The 16,609-nt window shown below is 38.7% G+C and overlaps 1 protein-coding gene across 1 annotated transcript in view; it reads left to right on the top strand.

Annotated features, from left to right (window-relative positions):
• Positions 1-16,609, top strand: part of dph1 (diphthamide biosynthesis 1) — a 59,411-nt gene that overhangs the window by 23,281 nt on the left and 19,521 nt on the right. Inside the window, exons 4-6 of the mRNA XM_062419393.1 lie at positions 10,031-10,152; positions 14,201-14,355; positions 16,480-16,601. Coding sequence (XP_062275377.1) covers positions 10,031-10,152; positions 14,201-14,355; positions 16,480-16,601 — 399 coding nt within the window. The remainder of the gene's footprint in view (positions 1-10,030; positions 10,153-14,200; positions 14,356-16,479; positions 16,602-16,609) is intronic.

Genomic DNA, 16,609 nt, shown 5'->3' with positions numbered 1-16,609 from the left:
AGACCACCAGTGTTATCTTAGACTACATACTTCTTATTTATGAAGCACTGATACAGACACATTTCCTCTCTTCTCAGCAGTGTGCTGAAGAGATAAGCAATGCTTAATACTGAAGGTTACAGCCCCCTTTTCCCCTCTGTTCTTTCTCCAACACCACTACCCAGACCTGCCATAATCACTCTGATTTTGGATGGCACAGTCTCAGGCACATGTCCATGTAATTGCACTCACAGACAGCCGTGTAATATTATGCACAGTAAGGAAAGAATGTATTGGATGAATATTACATATGCTTTTAAAATGTCCTTTCACAGTAATTCCGCTGACATTGCCATGGCAGTTGAAGGACACAAATTGGGGTTGCACCATACGCAAATTGGAAAGAATACAAACAACAGGAAAAAAAAAAAAAAACATTTGAAAGGATAATTTGTGATTTTGTCTTTCTGTTTTATAGGAACATTGAGAACTGCAATTTGTGTGTTTCATAATCTTGTGTGAAACAACATTGAGGTTGTTGAACACAGCTCAGTGTATGACTAGAGATGGGCCAACACTTTTCTAATCCTATTTTAAAAATATGAACATGTCTTCTAAATCATAATTATCCTATTTTCTCATTTTGTTAATCATTTTCTACAGTGGATGACTGTAGCTATACGTAGATGCTGTATGCGCCTATTGAGAGAAAGGGAGAGGGAACAGCAGCACACAGATGTCCTTTTTCGTTAGAGGATAAATAAAGGACAACTCAATCATGGGGACCCACCTAGATTCATCAAGCATTGAGATAAATCCTAATGAGTGGGTGTTCCCAAAAATTAAGTGATAGATGTCATGATAGACAGCAGCTCAGAGAAATTATGACAAGGAGCATAAGACGAGAGGAAAGGAGTCAAAAAGCTTGAGAAAATGAAGAGAGAGGAGAGAGATTGTGAAATGACTTGAGGGCACCAAGTGACAGATGATAGTGGGAAGCCTTAGGGGTGAATGAAAGAGGGATTAGATGGATGTGACCTCATCAATCGCTACAAGAAAAGGTTTTTATTATCGTTATTTTTCAGAGTTGACTTTGATGTCATGGGGAAAGGCAGTGAATAACTATGTTTGATGAATATTGTTGTCCAAACTTGAATTTGCAGGCAGCATGTACATTTTTACTTTTGGCTCATTTTTTATTCTTACCTGGAAAAATGGAAAGGCCACCAACAGTATTTACTCAGTCAGCATCATGCTATGATTCTCGGGGTCCAATATACAATTCATGCCAAAGTTAGAGTTTATGCAAACAGTTGTTATGTCATTTGAGAGATTAATGTATTTGTTTATTGTTGTTTACATCTTTGCTGTTCTAACTGGTTTGAAGTGGACGGAGCCCATATGGAAAATGGTGATCTCACATACTCCCTAAAACCAATCAGACTTTAGCAATATCTGAGTCCAAATCTGATGACAGTTGCAGGATTTTCTGCTAATGTTGCCAGCAGTGTCAGTCATGTCTGATCAACCACACTCACACACTGTCTTGATGAAGACAGACGCAACAAAAGATTAATCTTCTGGCCACCCTAAATGTCTGTACCAAATGTCATGTAGTTGTTGAGATACCATATTTCCATTTGGAACAAAGTGATGGACCAACTGACAGACTGACATTACTATCAATAAAAAAAAAATATAACGAGAGCTGTGAGAGTGAAGAAACATTAACACTGGGCCGTTAAAACCAAAACGAGCTAAAAGAAGCAAAAAAGCTCTGTGAACTGCAGAGGGGGATTATTCCCATTGGGTTCATTAGTATGAATGTCCCCTTTTACTTTACACATTCATTATAAATAAATAAAATAACGTTATCATTTATGATATATACATCTTTTACCTGCTTTAAAAAATAACAGCTAAGGATGTTTTTGCTTTGCTTATTCATTTACTATACTACATATTTCCAAGTTTTCATGAGCTGTCATCCCTAAAGAATAGTAGTAACAGCTTGTGTCCACAGGCAATCAGGTTGCTGAATAGCCAAGACATCCATATGCACTGCACCTTGTTGTAATGTTATTTTGTGTGTGTTCAATGCATACTTATAAATGCATAGTCTATGTAGGTATTTAGGGCTTTTTGTTGCTTTTTGTATAGTTTGTCCTGGATGTTAAGGTAGAGAGAGCCAGAACACAAGTATTTCAATGTATTTTTAATACACATGACAATAAAGTTAAACTTGAACTAGTATTCATCTCAGCTTTCCATGACCCCTCATGTTATAATTAATTTACCTAAGGCTGAACAAGAAGTGGATGAATACTGAATACATGGTTTACTGCAGCAGCAGAAGCTTCAAGGAAGCAATGGCCCAAATTCACCTATTACTCCTATTATCTGTCCCCTTTGTCCCTTATCTTGATGCCTGTGTTTACACCCTCACAGATCTGATAACCACTGTGCCAAAGTAGAGTTAGTTCTGTACTATTATTATTATTATTATTATTGTTTTTTGAGATCCATATAGATGAAATCTGTTCCTGGTTGTAAGGCCTCACCCTGAGTTTTCACCTCTTAGCGCAATATCAGCAAAATAGCACTGACTTGTAATAACTGTTGCCATATCACCATTTTGTTTTGTTTAGTAAATTGGATTGCAGCTCTTTTAAGCATCCTCAGCTATGCTGTGCAGTTTGGGGTTCTATCTTGATAAAGCTGTAGGCTTTTCTATAATGGGCTTTTGAATAAAAGCCATGACAAATAGATGAGATACACTCGCAGAAATAGCAGTAATGATCTTGTTTTTCGGGGAGTTAAAGGATTATCTAATGGTATTACTGAAAACATCTGTCTAAGCATCATCCCGTACTCGCTGCCTCACGTCTCTCCGTTTACTCATTCTTGGCAGATGTTCAGTGACTGCAGTTAGACTGTCATATTTTACAGGGGTTTTGTCTCCAAATGTTCACAGAGGAAGAGCAGCCCAGGATTCCTGTGTCAATATGACAATGAAGTAAAGTAAAATAGGCAGGCAGGGAGATACACCGAGTGGAAGATATATACAACATGAGAAGGAGTAGAGATCATTTAATCCTTCTGCCAAGTGCCCCTTGCCAAATTTATTTTTGGAGGGGGAGTACTTTGTCAGGATATATTCTATGTTATGTGCGCAGAAAGCAGATTAGAGATATCAGATTTGCTAATATCACAAACCCAGCAGCAAACAGCTCATCCGTCTTATACAGGCTGTCCTCTCTTCGTCGTTATCCTCACCCCTCTCTCCCTTTCTCCCTCTCTGCCAGCCCCTTTTCCCTCTTTTTTCTTTCTTAGTAAGAAATATGTAAGAAAGAATTATGTTAGAAATACACCTGAAGTTCTCTTATTCTGTCTTTTTTTCTCACTGTGTAGTATCTCCCAATCCTAACATTAGCTCATTCTCCAGATTTCTCTTGTCTTTCTGATTTAATTTTTCCCCTCTCACTCAATGTAATGGAATTAAAGATGAGCCTTTATTAGATGTAGGAAATAATTCACACATATTCATTTTTTGCATACAGTGAATGGTGGTGTGTGTGTGCGTGTGTGTGTGTGTGCGTGTGCGTGCACATGCGCGTGTGCTTGGTTTAACTTGGTATGCAAACGTACCACATATGCTCATTTGAGCTGTCTGCCCACAGTGTATCAGTGGCAACTGTGCAAGAGCAGTGCTGCTGCACCTGTACCCACCTTGCTGACCTGCTTGTCACTTTGTTTCCTATGAGACCAGTCGGCTACCTCTGCTATTATTAGACTTCAGATGTAGCAGGCTCACTGGCAGCTCATATAAACAAACAACCTATTGTGGTGTGTACCGCAGCCTTCTTCTTAGACTGATAGGAGACGGTAACCACTCAGACTGCCCTTGTGTCTTTGGAATAAGAACAGTGCCTCTGGTCTAGTCTAGCTCTTCCTGTCTGTATATCTACAAGGGTCAGTCAATGTACATCAAGCTAGACAGCATTAACTTGGAACAACAAATGTACAAATGGATAAGCAGTAAATGAAATCCTCAAGAACTGAAAACACAACAAATACAACAGCTACTTCTCTTGTTAATCACTACACTCCTTTTTTTTCTTTTTGCCTAATTTATTTTCACACATTTGCACACAAAAACACACTTCAGGGTACTTTAAGTGTCCCGAGCTGTCCTATTGTGTTACATCTTACTTTTTTACTTACTTTCCCCCTAATAAATTAACATGGATGCTTAACATAAGGATTTGACAGGTTCTAATGTTTTATGTTCAACTCATCCTCTCACATTTTTGCTTTCAATGTGTTATTTTTTTTGATGAGTATTATCTGTATTAATTACCAGAGAAACACAATATAAACTTTTAGAAACACAGGAGCAATCTCATATATTCACAAAGTTTGATAAGAACTTGAAGTATATCGCCATTTAGTAGTACCATATTTAAAAACACATTATTAAGACATCATTTTCATTATGGCTCTGAGCATCGGCAGAAAGGGAACAAATTCTCTGAAGTTCAGCCAACTGGTTCAGAGTAGCTCTGTAGATCTTTTGGAAACTTCTGACTTCCTTTATTATATCATTAATATGCATGGGAGGAGCAGTTAAAGCAATAGTCTAACTCTGTCAATACAAATGTGGCACATCAGATTTTCCCCATCTCTGGAGTTCACATCTTCCTGCCATGTTGTGGCAAAGGGGGGAACCAAAAAAGAGCTGAGATGCTCACTCAGGTCTCCCTAATGTACCAGGTGAGGCTGTCTTTGTTGCTGCTATTTAAAAACAGTGAATAAAGTTTACATGTAAAGAAATAAATTGAACCTAGTGTCAGTGGTATCATATCAAAAAATCATTAAAAAAAATCTCAAATCCTACTCATAAGGTCTTTTCACACCTACCTTGTTTGGTCCGAACTTTTGGACTTTTCAGTTTGATTTGAACCAAAATTACAGGTGTAAAACCTCCCCCGGACTAGGGTCCGGACCAAATAGCCGAACCTTGTTCCGACTGAAAGAGGTGGTCTCAGTCAGTCCAGATCCCTTTAAGCCTTGTGGAGATAATGAAAACGATCATAATGATGAAAAATCACATATATACTAGTTTGGATACGACACATAAAAATGCAACAGCATATACTCTGATGAATTACATATTGACTGGTGTTAGCTGATAAGTAATTACAGATAACCTTTGGTATATTGTGCATTTTTAAATAAATACCAAAGGATGAATGAAAGATTGAATGTGTTAACTAGTTATGTAAAATATACTCATTTGCCACCTTCATCAGCAGACACTTTTCTGTAATTACTTCCCCTGACTATATATTGTAAATACTAATATTTGCATGTGAAAGTCACCTGCTGCCCTCTTGATGAGCTATAATTTTCTCATATAGTTATCAAGAATTGAATCCTATTTAAAGTGTGATATGTATTATTACATCTTAGTGTAGATAACAGAACACGGATAATGAAAAAGTAAGTAACACATGGTAGCACCATGCATTGTACATTCTAGAGAAAGCTGAGACAGGCAGGAGCCCATCACAGCATGCACTGAGTAAAAGGCACTGAAAGCGCCAGGATAGATTTCCAATTCATCAGGGTCAACACATTCACAATCCGACTAGGCAATTTAGAGTCACAAAACTATTTGTCATGTGTTTGGAGTATGAGAGAAAACTCAAAGCCCCTGGATGAAACCCACACACCCACCGAGAGAACATGAAAACTTAATATAGAAGGGGCTTCGGTGGAGGATTAAAACCAGAGCTCTCTTTTGTGAGAGAACAGTGCAAACTACCAGAATAACATGTGGTTGATGTGAGAGGATCTAAGTTCATCGTTTCAACAGACAATTTTTGTATTTTTCTCAAGCTGGTATTCCCTGTAACAGCTTTATATTATTTAATGACTCAATTAGATGGCAATGCTTGTTAAAAACCATGAGAAATACGATTACAAACATAAAAGTACCGTGATGGCTACTGTTGACACCAATGGATGCAAAGCTTTAAAACCTGGAAAGCATGGAAAAGCTCTAATCATTTTCTCACCCATTTTGCACTTGGCTAGCAAAGTTACTGCTGAACAAATTAAATCACATCAGTAGGGAAATAAGGAAGCATACAAATTTACAAATTGGATTAGCCCACCTTACGATGGCAGATGAGTGTGAAAAGTTAAATTGTTGCCGGGTTTTTTATTTGGTTTATTTTTGTCTAACAGGCTTGTTGACCATCTTCCCCCTTTTCCAAGTAAATGCATAAAAACAGGAAAATGGAATAATAATGCAGTTCACTGAAAGCATTTCATTCTTAAATAAGTACATTGAAGCATCATTAGAGTCATAAGAGGTTTTTTACAACTGCTTCCTTTACATTAGCAAACTAGTAGGAAAATGTATGGGGGGGAGGGGGGTGTGTGTATGTGTGTGTCCATATACACTAATCTATAGCTTAAATGTTGTGACTATTTCATAAACTGACGAGAGACCAATGAGCAAGGCAGTTAACCCATCACCTGGTACAGAGGAGTGAGAAAATGAAAATATGAGCATGCATCGTGTTACAATGTTCTGAATATGGCTGTTGTGATTTGTGTATTTACACATCTTCGGGTGAAGTTTGTGAAGAGTTTTGTAGATACAGTATAGCCAAACAGGTAGACTGATTAACTGATCAGACAAATGAGCAAGGAGTGCAATGACGATAACCCAGACATTGTAAAGAATAGCTGTTTTTATGAGGATAATTCCCTTATTTCTTGCAGTAACACTGTGCTGCAAAGGCAACTTAAGCTCTTAGTCCAATGCAGCATCAGTGAATTCATTGCACAGTTTTACAACTTGGGAAATCTCTAAAACACAAACATTTGATATTAATACCTTCCAAGTATGAATGTTTGCATTGCAGCTGAAGTCCAGTTAGACCATTTTCTCTGAACGAAAAATTCTATTAACAAGAATGTCTCTGCAGACACTCACACACAACTGAAAAACACAGTAAAAAGCAAAATATATTATTTTTCCTTAGCCGTACCAAAAATAATATTGAGTATTGAAATTCAAAATACAGTATGCTGTAGTTTTCTATGCCATTTTGATAATATAGATGTCAAAATAAGAATCCTTTTTCAACTGTAATGGTTTGTCTAGCTGATTACCCCAAAAGTACTGCTGAGTGTCAGAGTGAAACATCCCACATCTCAAAACACAACAAATCTTCAATCAACTGTTAGTCAAACAGATGGAGAAACCAGAAATCTGTTAAACTCAGTTTAGTTATTTTCATAAACAGATAAGTGTCACTGTGACAAAATGGCATTAAGAGTGCTAATGGGATGGTTCAAAGATGGGATAAGTTTTCCATCCTCTTTGTCTGCCACAGCATCTTTGAGCTGTGAGGCACTGGTGCCAACAAGTTCCCGTTTTATGGTGGCATCAGAAGAAATTTCTGTCAAAGTCAGAGAAGGATATCATCTCCAGAAGACAGGAGCAGAAAGATTAATCTGCTTTCGTGCCTATCGTGCCACACCAGGACAATAATGGAACTGAGTGGAATGCTATTTATATATAACATATCAGCTACTTAACCTATTGATAAACAGTAATACAATCAGCTTGCACTAAATCCACAGTTGTGTGCCTGTCGCTTGTGTGTGCATGTGTATTCCAGTCAGGTCCCAGCACAGTGGTTTTTATAACAAAGATTCAAATCATTTGGCAATTTCTCACACATATTGAGCTATATGCTAAAGAGCTAATTAACAAGGGCTGTTACGGAGCTCACAAGCTTCTCTGACATCTTAATTAGATCTTAATGACATTTCAGTTGCAACGGCTGAACTGAGTACCCTGAACTGATATGAGGCAAAACCATAGCTGATATACAGAGGGAAACTGGAAAGTGGCTGTCGTTAAAGACGAGGAATTGAGGGAAGGAGGAATAAATAAAGGAGGATTTGAATTTGTACATTTGTGTTTTGTAAATACCCACCAGTCATACAGTATGGCATGCATTAGATGGCGTGTGTTAGAAGTAGATTTGATTAACACTGATAGACTTTTCACTCGATCCTTTTCTCTATAACGTTCTTTCATTCTGTCTTCCTACCTCCCTCTCTTCCTCTGTCCCAGTGGGATATGGGACTATATGTGACCCAGTAATTACTTTGCCCGTGTCCCAGTAGCATCATATGTCTCATATGGGCCTCTTAATCAGATTCTTAGCATTTATTACCATGAAATTTCAGTATACACGCTCTGGAAATGACTAGATATGCACTGCACTGCCAATGGAGATAGTGTGATAATGGTATTTATGGCAGATAGATGGCTGATTAGATATAATAATCTTCTGTAGTGTCGTGTTTGGCATTGGAGATTGTTCTGTGTGGTCTGCAGTGGATTGCACGGAATAGTCTCTATATTCTGGTAGGCAGTCAGTGTATTTTTAGCTGAGAGGTTGGTGCACGTTTATGCAACTCCAAACAAAGTCAGCGGACTGTGATGAAAGAACAATGGGCTGCAGTGAATGAGCAAACTAGTGCAGGAGTCCACAAACCTCAAACTGTGTTTATATCATTTTTTGTAACCCATAATTACTGCCCTACTGTTGGTTTCATTTGCACATGTACATGTACACAGTACAAACACACAGACAAAATCAAAACCTTGACAAGAGAGAGGGTAATTGATTCAGATCTTCAAAGGCAAATATTTATTTACCAGATGAGTTGCTCTGTCTATGTTTTGCTGGGCTCAGCTGGCCTGTACTGCCCTTCACTTGAGAGCAGCCATTAGCAGAGAGGGGAAAGGGAAATGGAGAGAGAAAGACACGGAGAGAGAGAGAGACATAGAAAACTAACAGACAATGATGAGGAGCCCAGAGAGAGTGCAAACCAAAGATTATATCAGAGAAAATGACGGAGGGAAGACTAAATAGAAACTTGGTTCTGAAGCCCCTTGCAAGGAGGAGACAGAAAGTGGATGTGGCTTCAAAGATTGGGCAGCAGGAGACACATTACTAAAAGTCTGTAACTTGCTACAGATGCTGTTCTGTGTGCAGCCATGTCTGTTTATCACTTTCCTCCTCTCCCCAAGCCCTCTGTCTCGTCTCTATTCTACCCCTTCTGTCTAGCCTAAATCTGTCAGAATGTAGCCACAAATACCTGGCAACAACCTCCATTTACAACCACCCCTTCATCTACCCATCTCTCCCCCCATACAAGGCCTCAAGCTTCTATTCATTTGCACTTCCACCCTATTACTCTCAGCCTTTATTCATTTTACTTAGTATTTATGGGTTTACTTAGCATTTTATTTGCCCATAAAGGGCGATAAAAGAAAGCTTGTTTTCCTGTTGTGAAATGTGCAATTCATTCTAACAGATCTGAGTCCACAGATGCTTGTGTAATTTGGTAGTTTTCCTCACAACAAGGCCATGATTTTTTTTTTTTTCTATTACAGTCTCAAAGTGGAACTTAGGCCCACATGGTCTGTACTAAGCTCTCACCACTTACTTGTGGCATAAAGCATCTAGTCTGACTATTTGATTGTAATGCTGCACACACTAACTGTCGCTGAGGCTGTGTTGTCTGTTCCGAGGCAGATGTGCTGTAAATCCAGGCTGTAGATAGACTGGCCAAGACCCCTACAAACTCTAATCTGCTAAAGTAAACCAGTCCTAGTTTTCCTTTTCTGCTTCTGCTCTTTGAGTCTGGCTGACTGGTGACCTATTATCCCTCGTCTGGCAGGGCTTTAACTACCAGTCAGCTTGTGCTGCACTCAGGCTGTTGGAGAGAGAATAGCAGTGTCACCCTTATATGCTCTGAGTCAGTCATTGACTTCTGTCAGATACGATATAGTGTACTCCATCTGTAGCAAGAGAATAGGGATTGATCTTATTCAGCTCTCTCATAATCACGCCGTGCTTGGCATGCTATGTGTATCGATCGCTATGGTAACAACAGGAGGTGCATATGTTCTGTGACTGCAGTGATTGGTGTCTGTGTGTGTGCATCCCAGGTTCACGGAGGCAGATACCATTGTGATGGGGGACGTGACGTACGGGGCTTGCTGTGTGGACGACTTCACCGCCCGAGCCCTAGGAGCTGATTTCATGGTGCACTATGGCCACAGTTGTCTCAGTGAGTCTCTTCTTTACCTGTGTGTGTGTGTGTGTGTGTGTGTGTGTGTGTGTGTGTGTGTGTGTGTGTGTGTGTGTGTGTGTGTGTGTGTGTGTGTGTGTGTGTGTGTGTGTGTGTGTGTGTGTGTGTGTGTGTGTGTGTGTGTGTGTGTGTGTACGCGTGTGTCTCTCCATTTCTCTGTACTCAGATGGTGCTGCTCAGAAACGTGAACTGAGCAAGCATCAAGGACTCCCACCCACTTAAGAGTGGGCTGCATGAAAATGAAGGCAGAGCACAGACAGACAGATTCAGCTATTGATCAACTGAAGTTAGTGCACCCTGTCCCAGACCTAGTATGGAAGGCATATCAGACCTTTGGAGCCCGGACATCACATTTACCCAGCAGATCAATGGGGAACATGCATTAAAGCCGTCCTTTGAAAGCTTCAAGCAGTTCTTTAGGACCTTCACCCACGCACCCGCTGTTTGTCTTTTGCTGAACATGGGAGGAAATGCTAAATCAATAGTTTTGATATATCCCTGCCAGAACAACCTCACCTATCCCAAATACCAGAAATGACCAACAGAATTTTAATACACTGAAATGCTCTCTGTTGGTTTGTGCTGTCTTGTTTGTCTTTGTCTTTACATGTGTGGTGTGTGTGCACATGTATTATTTGATATTTGTGGAATTATGTGTGAATGCAGGCATGTATGTTTACAAAAGAGATAAGATGTCTACACTTTTCCCATTTACGCTCAGAGGAACCTAATGATAAATGTTTTGTTGGTTGTGAAGTTAGAATCAGATATTAATTGATAGAATATATTTTCTAAGACATTGGCAGAACTAAAGATTTCCAAAGAACGCATGTGTGCAGGTGCTAGTGTGTATTTGTTCCTGACCTTAATCACTCAATCATGAGGACATCCTCTGCACTGTTTCCAAAGAGAGTAAGGACACTACTCTGAATGACTCATCATCTCACCTGCACTCATTTTACTGTATCTCCTTTTTAATTCTGGTTTCATCTTATACTTTGTCATCATAAAGTTCCTCCATCTACTGAAGGACAATACAAACAGTACCATAAAATCATACTGTATGTTTTAAAGTTATGATGTTATTTGCTGATATGAGGGATCCACATTTTTTGAAACATTATTGATGTTTAAACAGATTTGTAATAAGATTTTTTTGGAAAAACCTAACAAAACAAAAATAAATAAAAAGCCAGGGTTTAAAAGAAAGAAAGGGTGAGTGGACAAGAGGCTGAGAAAAATAGACACCAAAATGAAGTTCCACTTTATTTGCATCTTATGGCATTGTTGTTATTTATGAAAGTTGCACCAGAAAAAAAACTGTTGGCAGAGACACAGCAGCCTTGCTCAAATAATTCCAGGCCAGCTGCCATAGCTGTAAGTATTAGTGAACCTTCTTCCACCTTACAAGCAGATCGTCACTAATTTAGATGCAAGACTCATTTGAAATGACATTTTTTGAGCAGAGGTTACCTAACATAAAAATTTTAGCTAGTACTCTCTTTGACCAGTACATTTGGGGTTAAATAACAGGTCAGTTGACCGTTCCATCTCTAGGTATTTACTACATTATTATTTGTTAATACTATTCGAATTGTGTTTTCAATGTTTCTAGTACCTGATCCAAGACTGTAATTTTTACCTCCCTGAACTGTCCCACGCTAAAAGAGCAATAACAAAAACATACTATCTTGAAGTCTCATGCAGAAATATACAAATAAAATAATAGCTGCACTGAATTGTCATTATCTTTAATTGTGTAGTGAATTGGCCTTCCAAAAAAAAACCTCCATCAGATTTAAGAGTAATCTATCATCTGATATTACGTTCACATGAATCTGTGGATTTTTATTGTGGGTTGTGGTACACTGAATTTCTCAACATTTAAACTCATAAACAGAATATGTACAACATGGACATTAATAGAATCCAGTCTCACTCCTTTACAAGTAGTGATTTCATGATTTACCATACACTACTAATTGCTTTCACATCATTTAGTAACAATAGTTATTTTTATAATAATGATGTTATATCAGGGATAGTTTTGATGTCTAACCTCTTGTTTCCATTCATTCAACATCTCCATTACCCTTGTCATCCATCGTTTCTCACATGCCATCTAAGCCTTGACTTATAATATTGACTATTGAGACTGAGGTTTTAATGCCACAAATGAGACAGGAATTATTCAGGACCACATATGAAAAGGACCAAATGTCTCCTGTAGATCTGCAACGATTAGTCGATTGACAGAAAATCAATTGGCAACTAGTCATTTTTTTAAGCAAAAATGTAAAAATTCACTGGTTCCAGCTTCTCATATGTGATGAAATAATACTTTTCTTTGTTAAACATGATAGTAAATTAAGTATCTCCAGGTTTTGGACTGTTGATCGACCAAAACAAGACATCTGAAAACATCACCTTTGAGTTTGGGAAATTTTAACGGGCATTTTCACTATTTCTGATCTTTTGTAGACAAAACCATTAATCAAGAGCATTATCTGTAGATTAATTGATAATGAAAACAATCATTTGTTGCAAAAGACTCCTGTATATTTACATAAAATTGTCCTCTAGCACAGTGTAGAATGAAACCTGTTTCTACATATTGATTTTTTAACCAAGCTATTTGTAAAGAAGCCAGTATATCATCAATTCAAACTGTTTCTCAGTCCCACCATTGAGTGGATATTTTTTGCATATTTGTTTACAGGGGCAATAATAAGCAGCTGTACTAGATGACCTTACAGCTATAATACATAGATGAATAAAAACACTGATAGGGGCAAGTAATTCCTGTCCATCTCATTGACTGTCTCTCTAATTGCAACGTCTAAGTGCTCTCAGGCTACCATGCTAATGTGAACACAGATCGATGTCACTTTTCTTTGCCCTTTATGTTTTGGGAGTGGCTATAAACCAGAAACAGACAGCTGTAAGTCTCAGTCTGGATTTTACTCAACCGCTCCAATTCTTTTTAGCTTCATAATATATTTAACTCCTTGGTTTCACACTCAACCTGTGGCCTGCAGCAAAACTCACCTCTTTAAATCCCGATCCATCTCCTTCCCTTGACTCTCTGCTGAGATGTAAGCCCATTCATCACTTCTGCTGCCAGTTAATTGACAACCCACCCCAACACCCAAACATACATCCACATCCACACAGTATCCCATTACTTTGTCCACTCCTCTCTTCCATGCCCTATCTTTTGGAATGTATACAGTACATTATTAAATTGTCCACCCTAACCCCCAAATTGAATTCCAGTGTTTTCCAACACCACTTTCATAGAAATTTCTCATGTCTCATTCCCAGTTTCCATCCTATCTGCCTCCAGATAAATGTATATCATACTGCACTTTGGACTCTCTCACTGCCCCTCTCCCTATTCACCCTTCTGCCCTCTTGTCTTGCTTTGCTCCCCTATCTCCCTCTCAATGTTGCTTTAATCTAGGCCATCAAGTCAGCTGCAGTTGCTCATAAAAAAAATGTGCACCATAATGGGGCCATTTATTTAATCATAACAACAAAGTCCCCTCGCCCCTAATCTGCAAATTAATTGTAACATAAGAGGAAGAATAATTATGATGATCAACGCAAATGATAATTCTTCTTTCTTATCCATGCCCTTTCCCCCTCTTTTCTTGGACCGACTTTGTTCAGCATCTAGCTCAGCACATCTCTAGGTACCTCTCCCAGGCCCGGGTGCGTAGTAAATGGTCTGTGAAATTAATGGCATTAATAGTAATCGCATGTGTCCCTCTCCTTCCCTAAATAATTGAGGTCTTTGCATCAGTTCCTGTGTGTGCTGGAGACACGCACCAAATGAGTTTCAGTCACATCACAAGGGGGCCTACTGTGAGCTGTATATGCGCATGTACCCATATAGCTCGTATCGCTGAACATGTGCCGTGCGCTAATGTTTGAGGCGGCTTCAATAGTGTATATACCGCAGGCTTACCTGACATAACAGTGTGAATTATTCATCTGTCTTTCTTTCGTCTTTGTCTCTCTGCAGTCCCCATAGACTCCACAGCAGGTATTAAGATGCTGTATGTGTTTGTGGATATCCAGATGGACAATGCACACTTCCTGGACACGGTCAAGTTCAACTTTCCTCCTGGACAATCTCTGGCACTCGTCAGCACTATTCAGTTTGTGGCAGCACTACAGGTGATGAAGCATTGGAGTCTGTCAAATTTCCCTTTTTTTCCTGTTAAATAGTGCTAATGTGGAGTGATAGTGTATCTTTACCTGAATGACCATTATAACTTGTGTCTGTTACTATTCTGCCCAGGTATTTGTGTCAGTGTATTATAGGCACAAACATAAATACTTGTGCGCATTTGTACACAACGCTTTTTGTGTTTCCTGCTGCTTTTATGAACAAGCTCACACTCTGCACTTAAGTTTAGTTCAAGTGTGGGTTTTAGATATCCAGCAGAAGTTATTTTGGATTTGAAAGATGGAATGAACTCCGAAGGCCTCAGAGTTCAGCATCGTGCTCAGCTCCCTGCACTTTATATAAGCAATGGCAGCAGCTATAGTATTGTGCTTTAACACCATTTCCTCCTCCTCTGTTCTATAATGCGTTCTGCGGCTTTTATTTGCTGTGTTGAACCAACACCACTTAAGGAGTTCACTAATGTAACCACTGCTATTTTTAAACCATACTCTGCCCTTGTGGGTCCTATTTTGAGTTGGGGAGTTTGAGTGCATCCATGTGTATCTTTGTACAGTATTTGTGTTTGTAGTTGTTTATTGTATGCATGTGTGCCTCCATCTCACTCTTGTCTTATGTTATGTAGGCTTGTTGAGGTCAGGCAGCATGGGCGAGAGAAGCTGATAGTTCACCCTTATTCCCTGTGCACCATTTTAAATTAGCTTTTAATCGTTCAATTTATCCTTCCACCTCCCAACACACAATCTCATTTTTTCCCCTTTGCTGTAATTGTTTGCTCTCTCATCTTCTCGCTTTGCTTAAATGAGTGTAAGTGTTTGGAAGAGATTATTTTTCTTGAGATATTGAAGCACTCTTGTCAGAAATTATTAATTTCCCTTGTTAATATTGTGTTCATATTACCTTTATTCACATATTTGATATTATTTATTCATAGCATGGTATACCACTTCTGTGCAGATTCTTGAATCAATACATTTTATCAAGATTGGCCACACTGGGAGTTATATCTCTAGAAGAATAAGAGTCATGCCTGACCTATTCAAGATCACTTTAGGTCCACATGTTCAGTTTAATCTTGTGACCTTTTTCATTCTTTGCATCATTACCCTCTTTCAGTCCTTCATATGTTTTACTTCTGCATACATCGTTCATATATTCTCCCTCCATTACACCCATCTGTGTCCTTCTGTCTGTTCTTCGCTTCTGTCACTGACCATTCACCCAATCTACTTCATACTTGGCCGGCATATTTCTGAGGACTCAAGGAAATGCAGTGTTGAGTGTGAAGCTGTTTGGATGAGAAATCTTAAAGCTTTCATTAAAAGAAAGCTCTCCGATATGGCTGCCGCGCAACCACATAGCCACAACATACAGCAGCCAATCAGGTGTCCTTTCTGCATCCATTTAGAAACAGCAGCATAGTAATGTTAATAAGTGAAGAAGTGGTGTGATGAATATATCATAACATAAAACCATTAATACAAAACAATAATGGGTAGGAGAGAGTATTGACCATGTGATGCCTCCCCTCACTCTTCCTACCATGACATTGTAAACACAAAAACAGTTTACAGTATTTGCAAGGGCAGACATGCTCAAACATGTAATAATCTGGAAGTAATCATTTGAATAGTGCAATAATTATAGATCCATTTCAAATTAAATAAAGTAAGAGGGACCAACCAACCTACCAACTGAAAATAAATAATATATTTTAAGAAGATTTTATGTGCGGTATAGATGAAACAAACCTTGTATTGTTCCCCATTAAGCCCATTCTTCATGTCATTGATAATTGTATTTGTGCACATATTTAGTTTCTATAACGTTCTGTTAAACAACACAAAAGGAAGAAAAATATGGACTTCCACACTTTTTTTTTCTTCCTGGTTTTAATACATAGATACATTTTTATACATACATTTTTTTACACTTCTAATGATATTTTCAAGTCATGAATGGCATCCAATTCTGTAGTGAAGTTACCGAAAGACTAGCCTTCATAGCTCTCTCTTTGGAGAGACATTTCAAAACAAGGAAAATGTTTAAAGATGAGCTGGACACAACCTGTGAATTTCTAATTATCCTTCCTTTTCCCTTCCACCATTCTGCAGGCTGTGAGTGCAGTCCTCAAGCCAGAGTATGACGTGCTGGTCCCACAGTGTCGACCTCTGTCACCAGGAGAAATTTTGGGCTGTACTTCCCCTCGCTTGGACCGCAATGTCAATGCCATAATGTAAGCCT

The sequence above is a fragment of the Scomber scombrus genome, chromosome 5, assembly GCF_963691925.1.
Source record: "Scomber scombrus chromosome 5, fScoSco1.1, whole genome shotgun sequence".
Lineage (NCBI taxonomy): Eukaryota > Metazoa > Chordata > Actinopteri > Scombriformes > Scombridae > Scomber > Scomber scombrus.
This window is presented reverse-complemented; position numbering and strand designations above follow the sequence as displayed.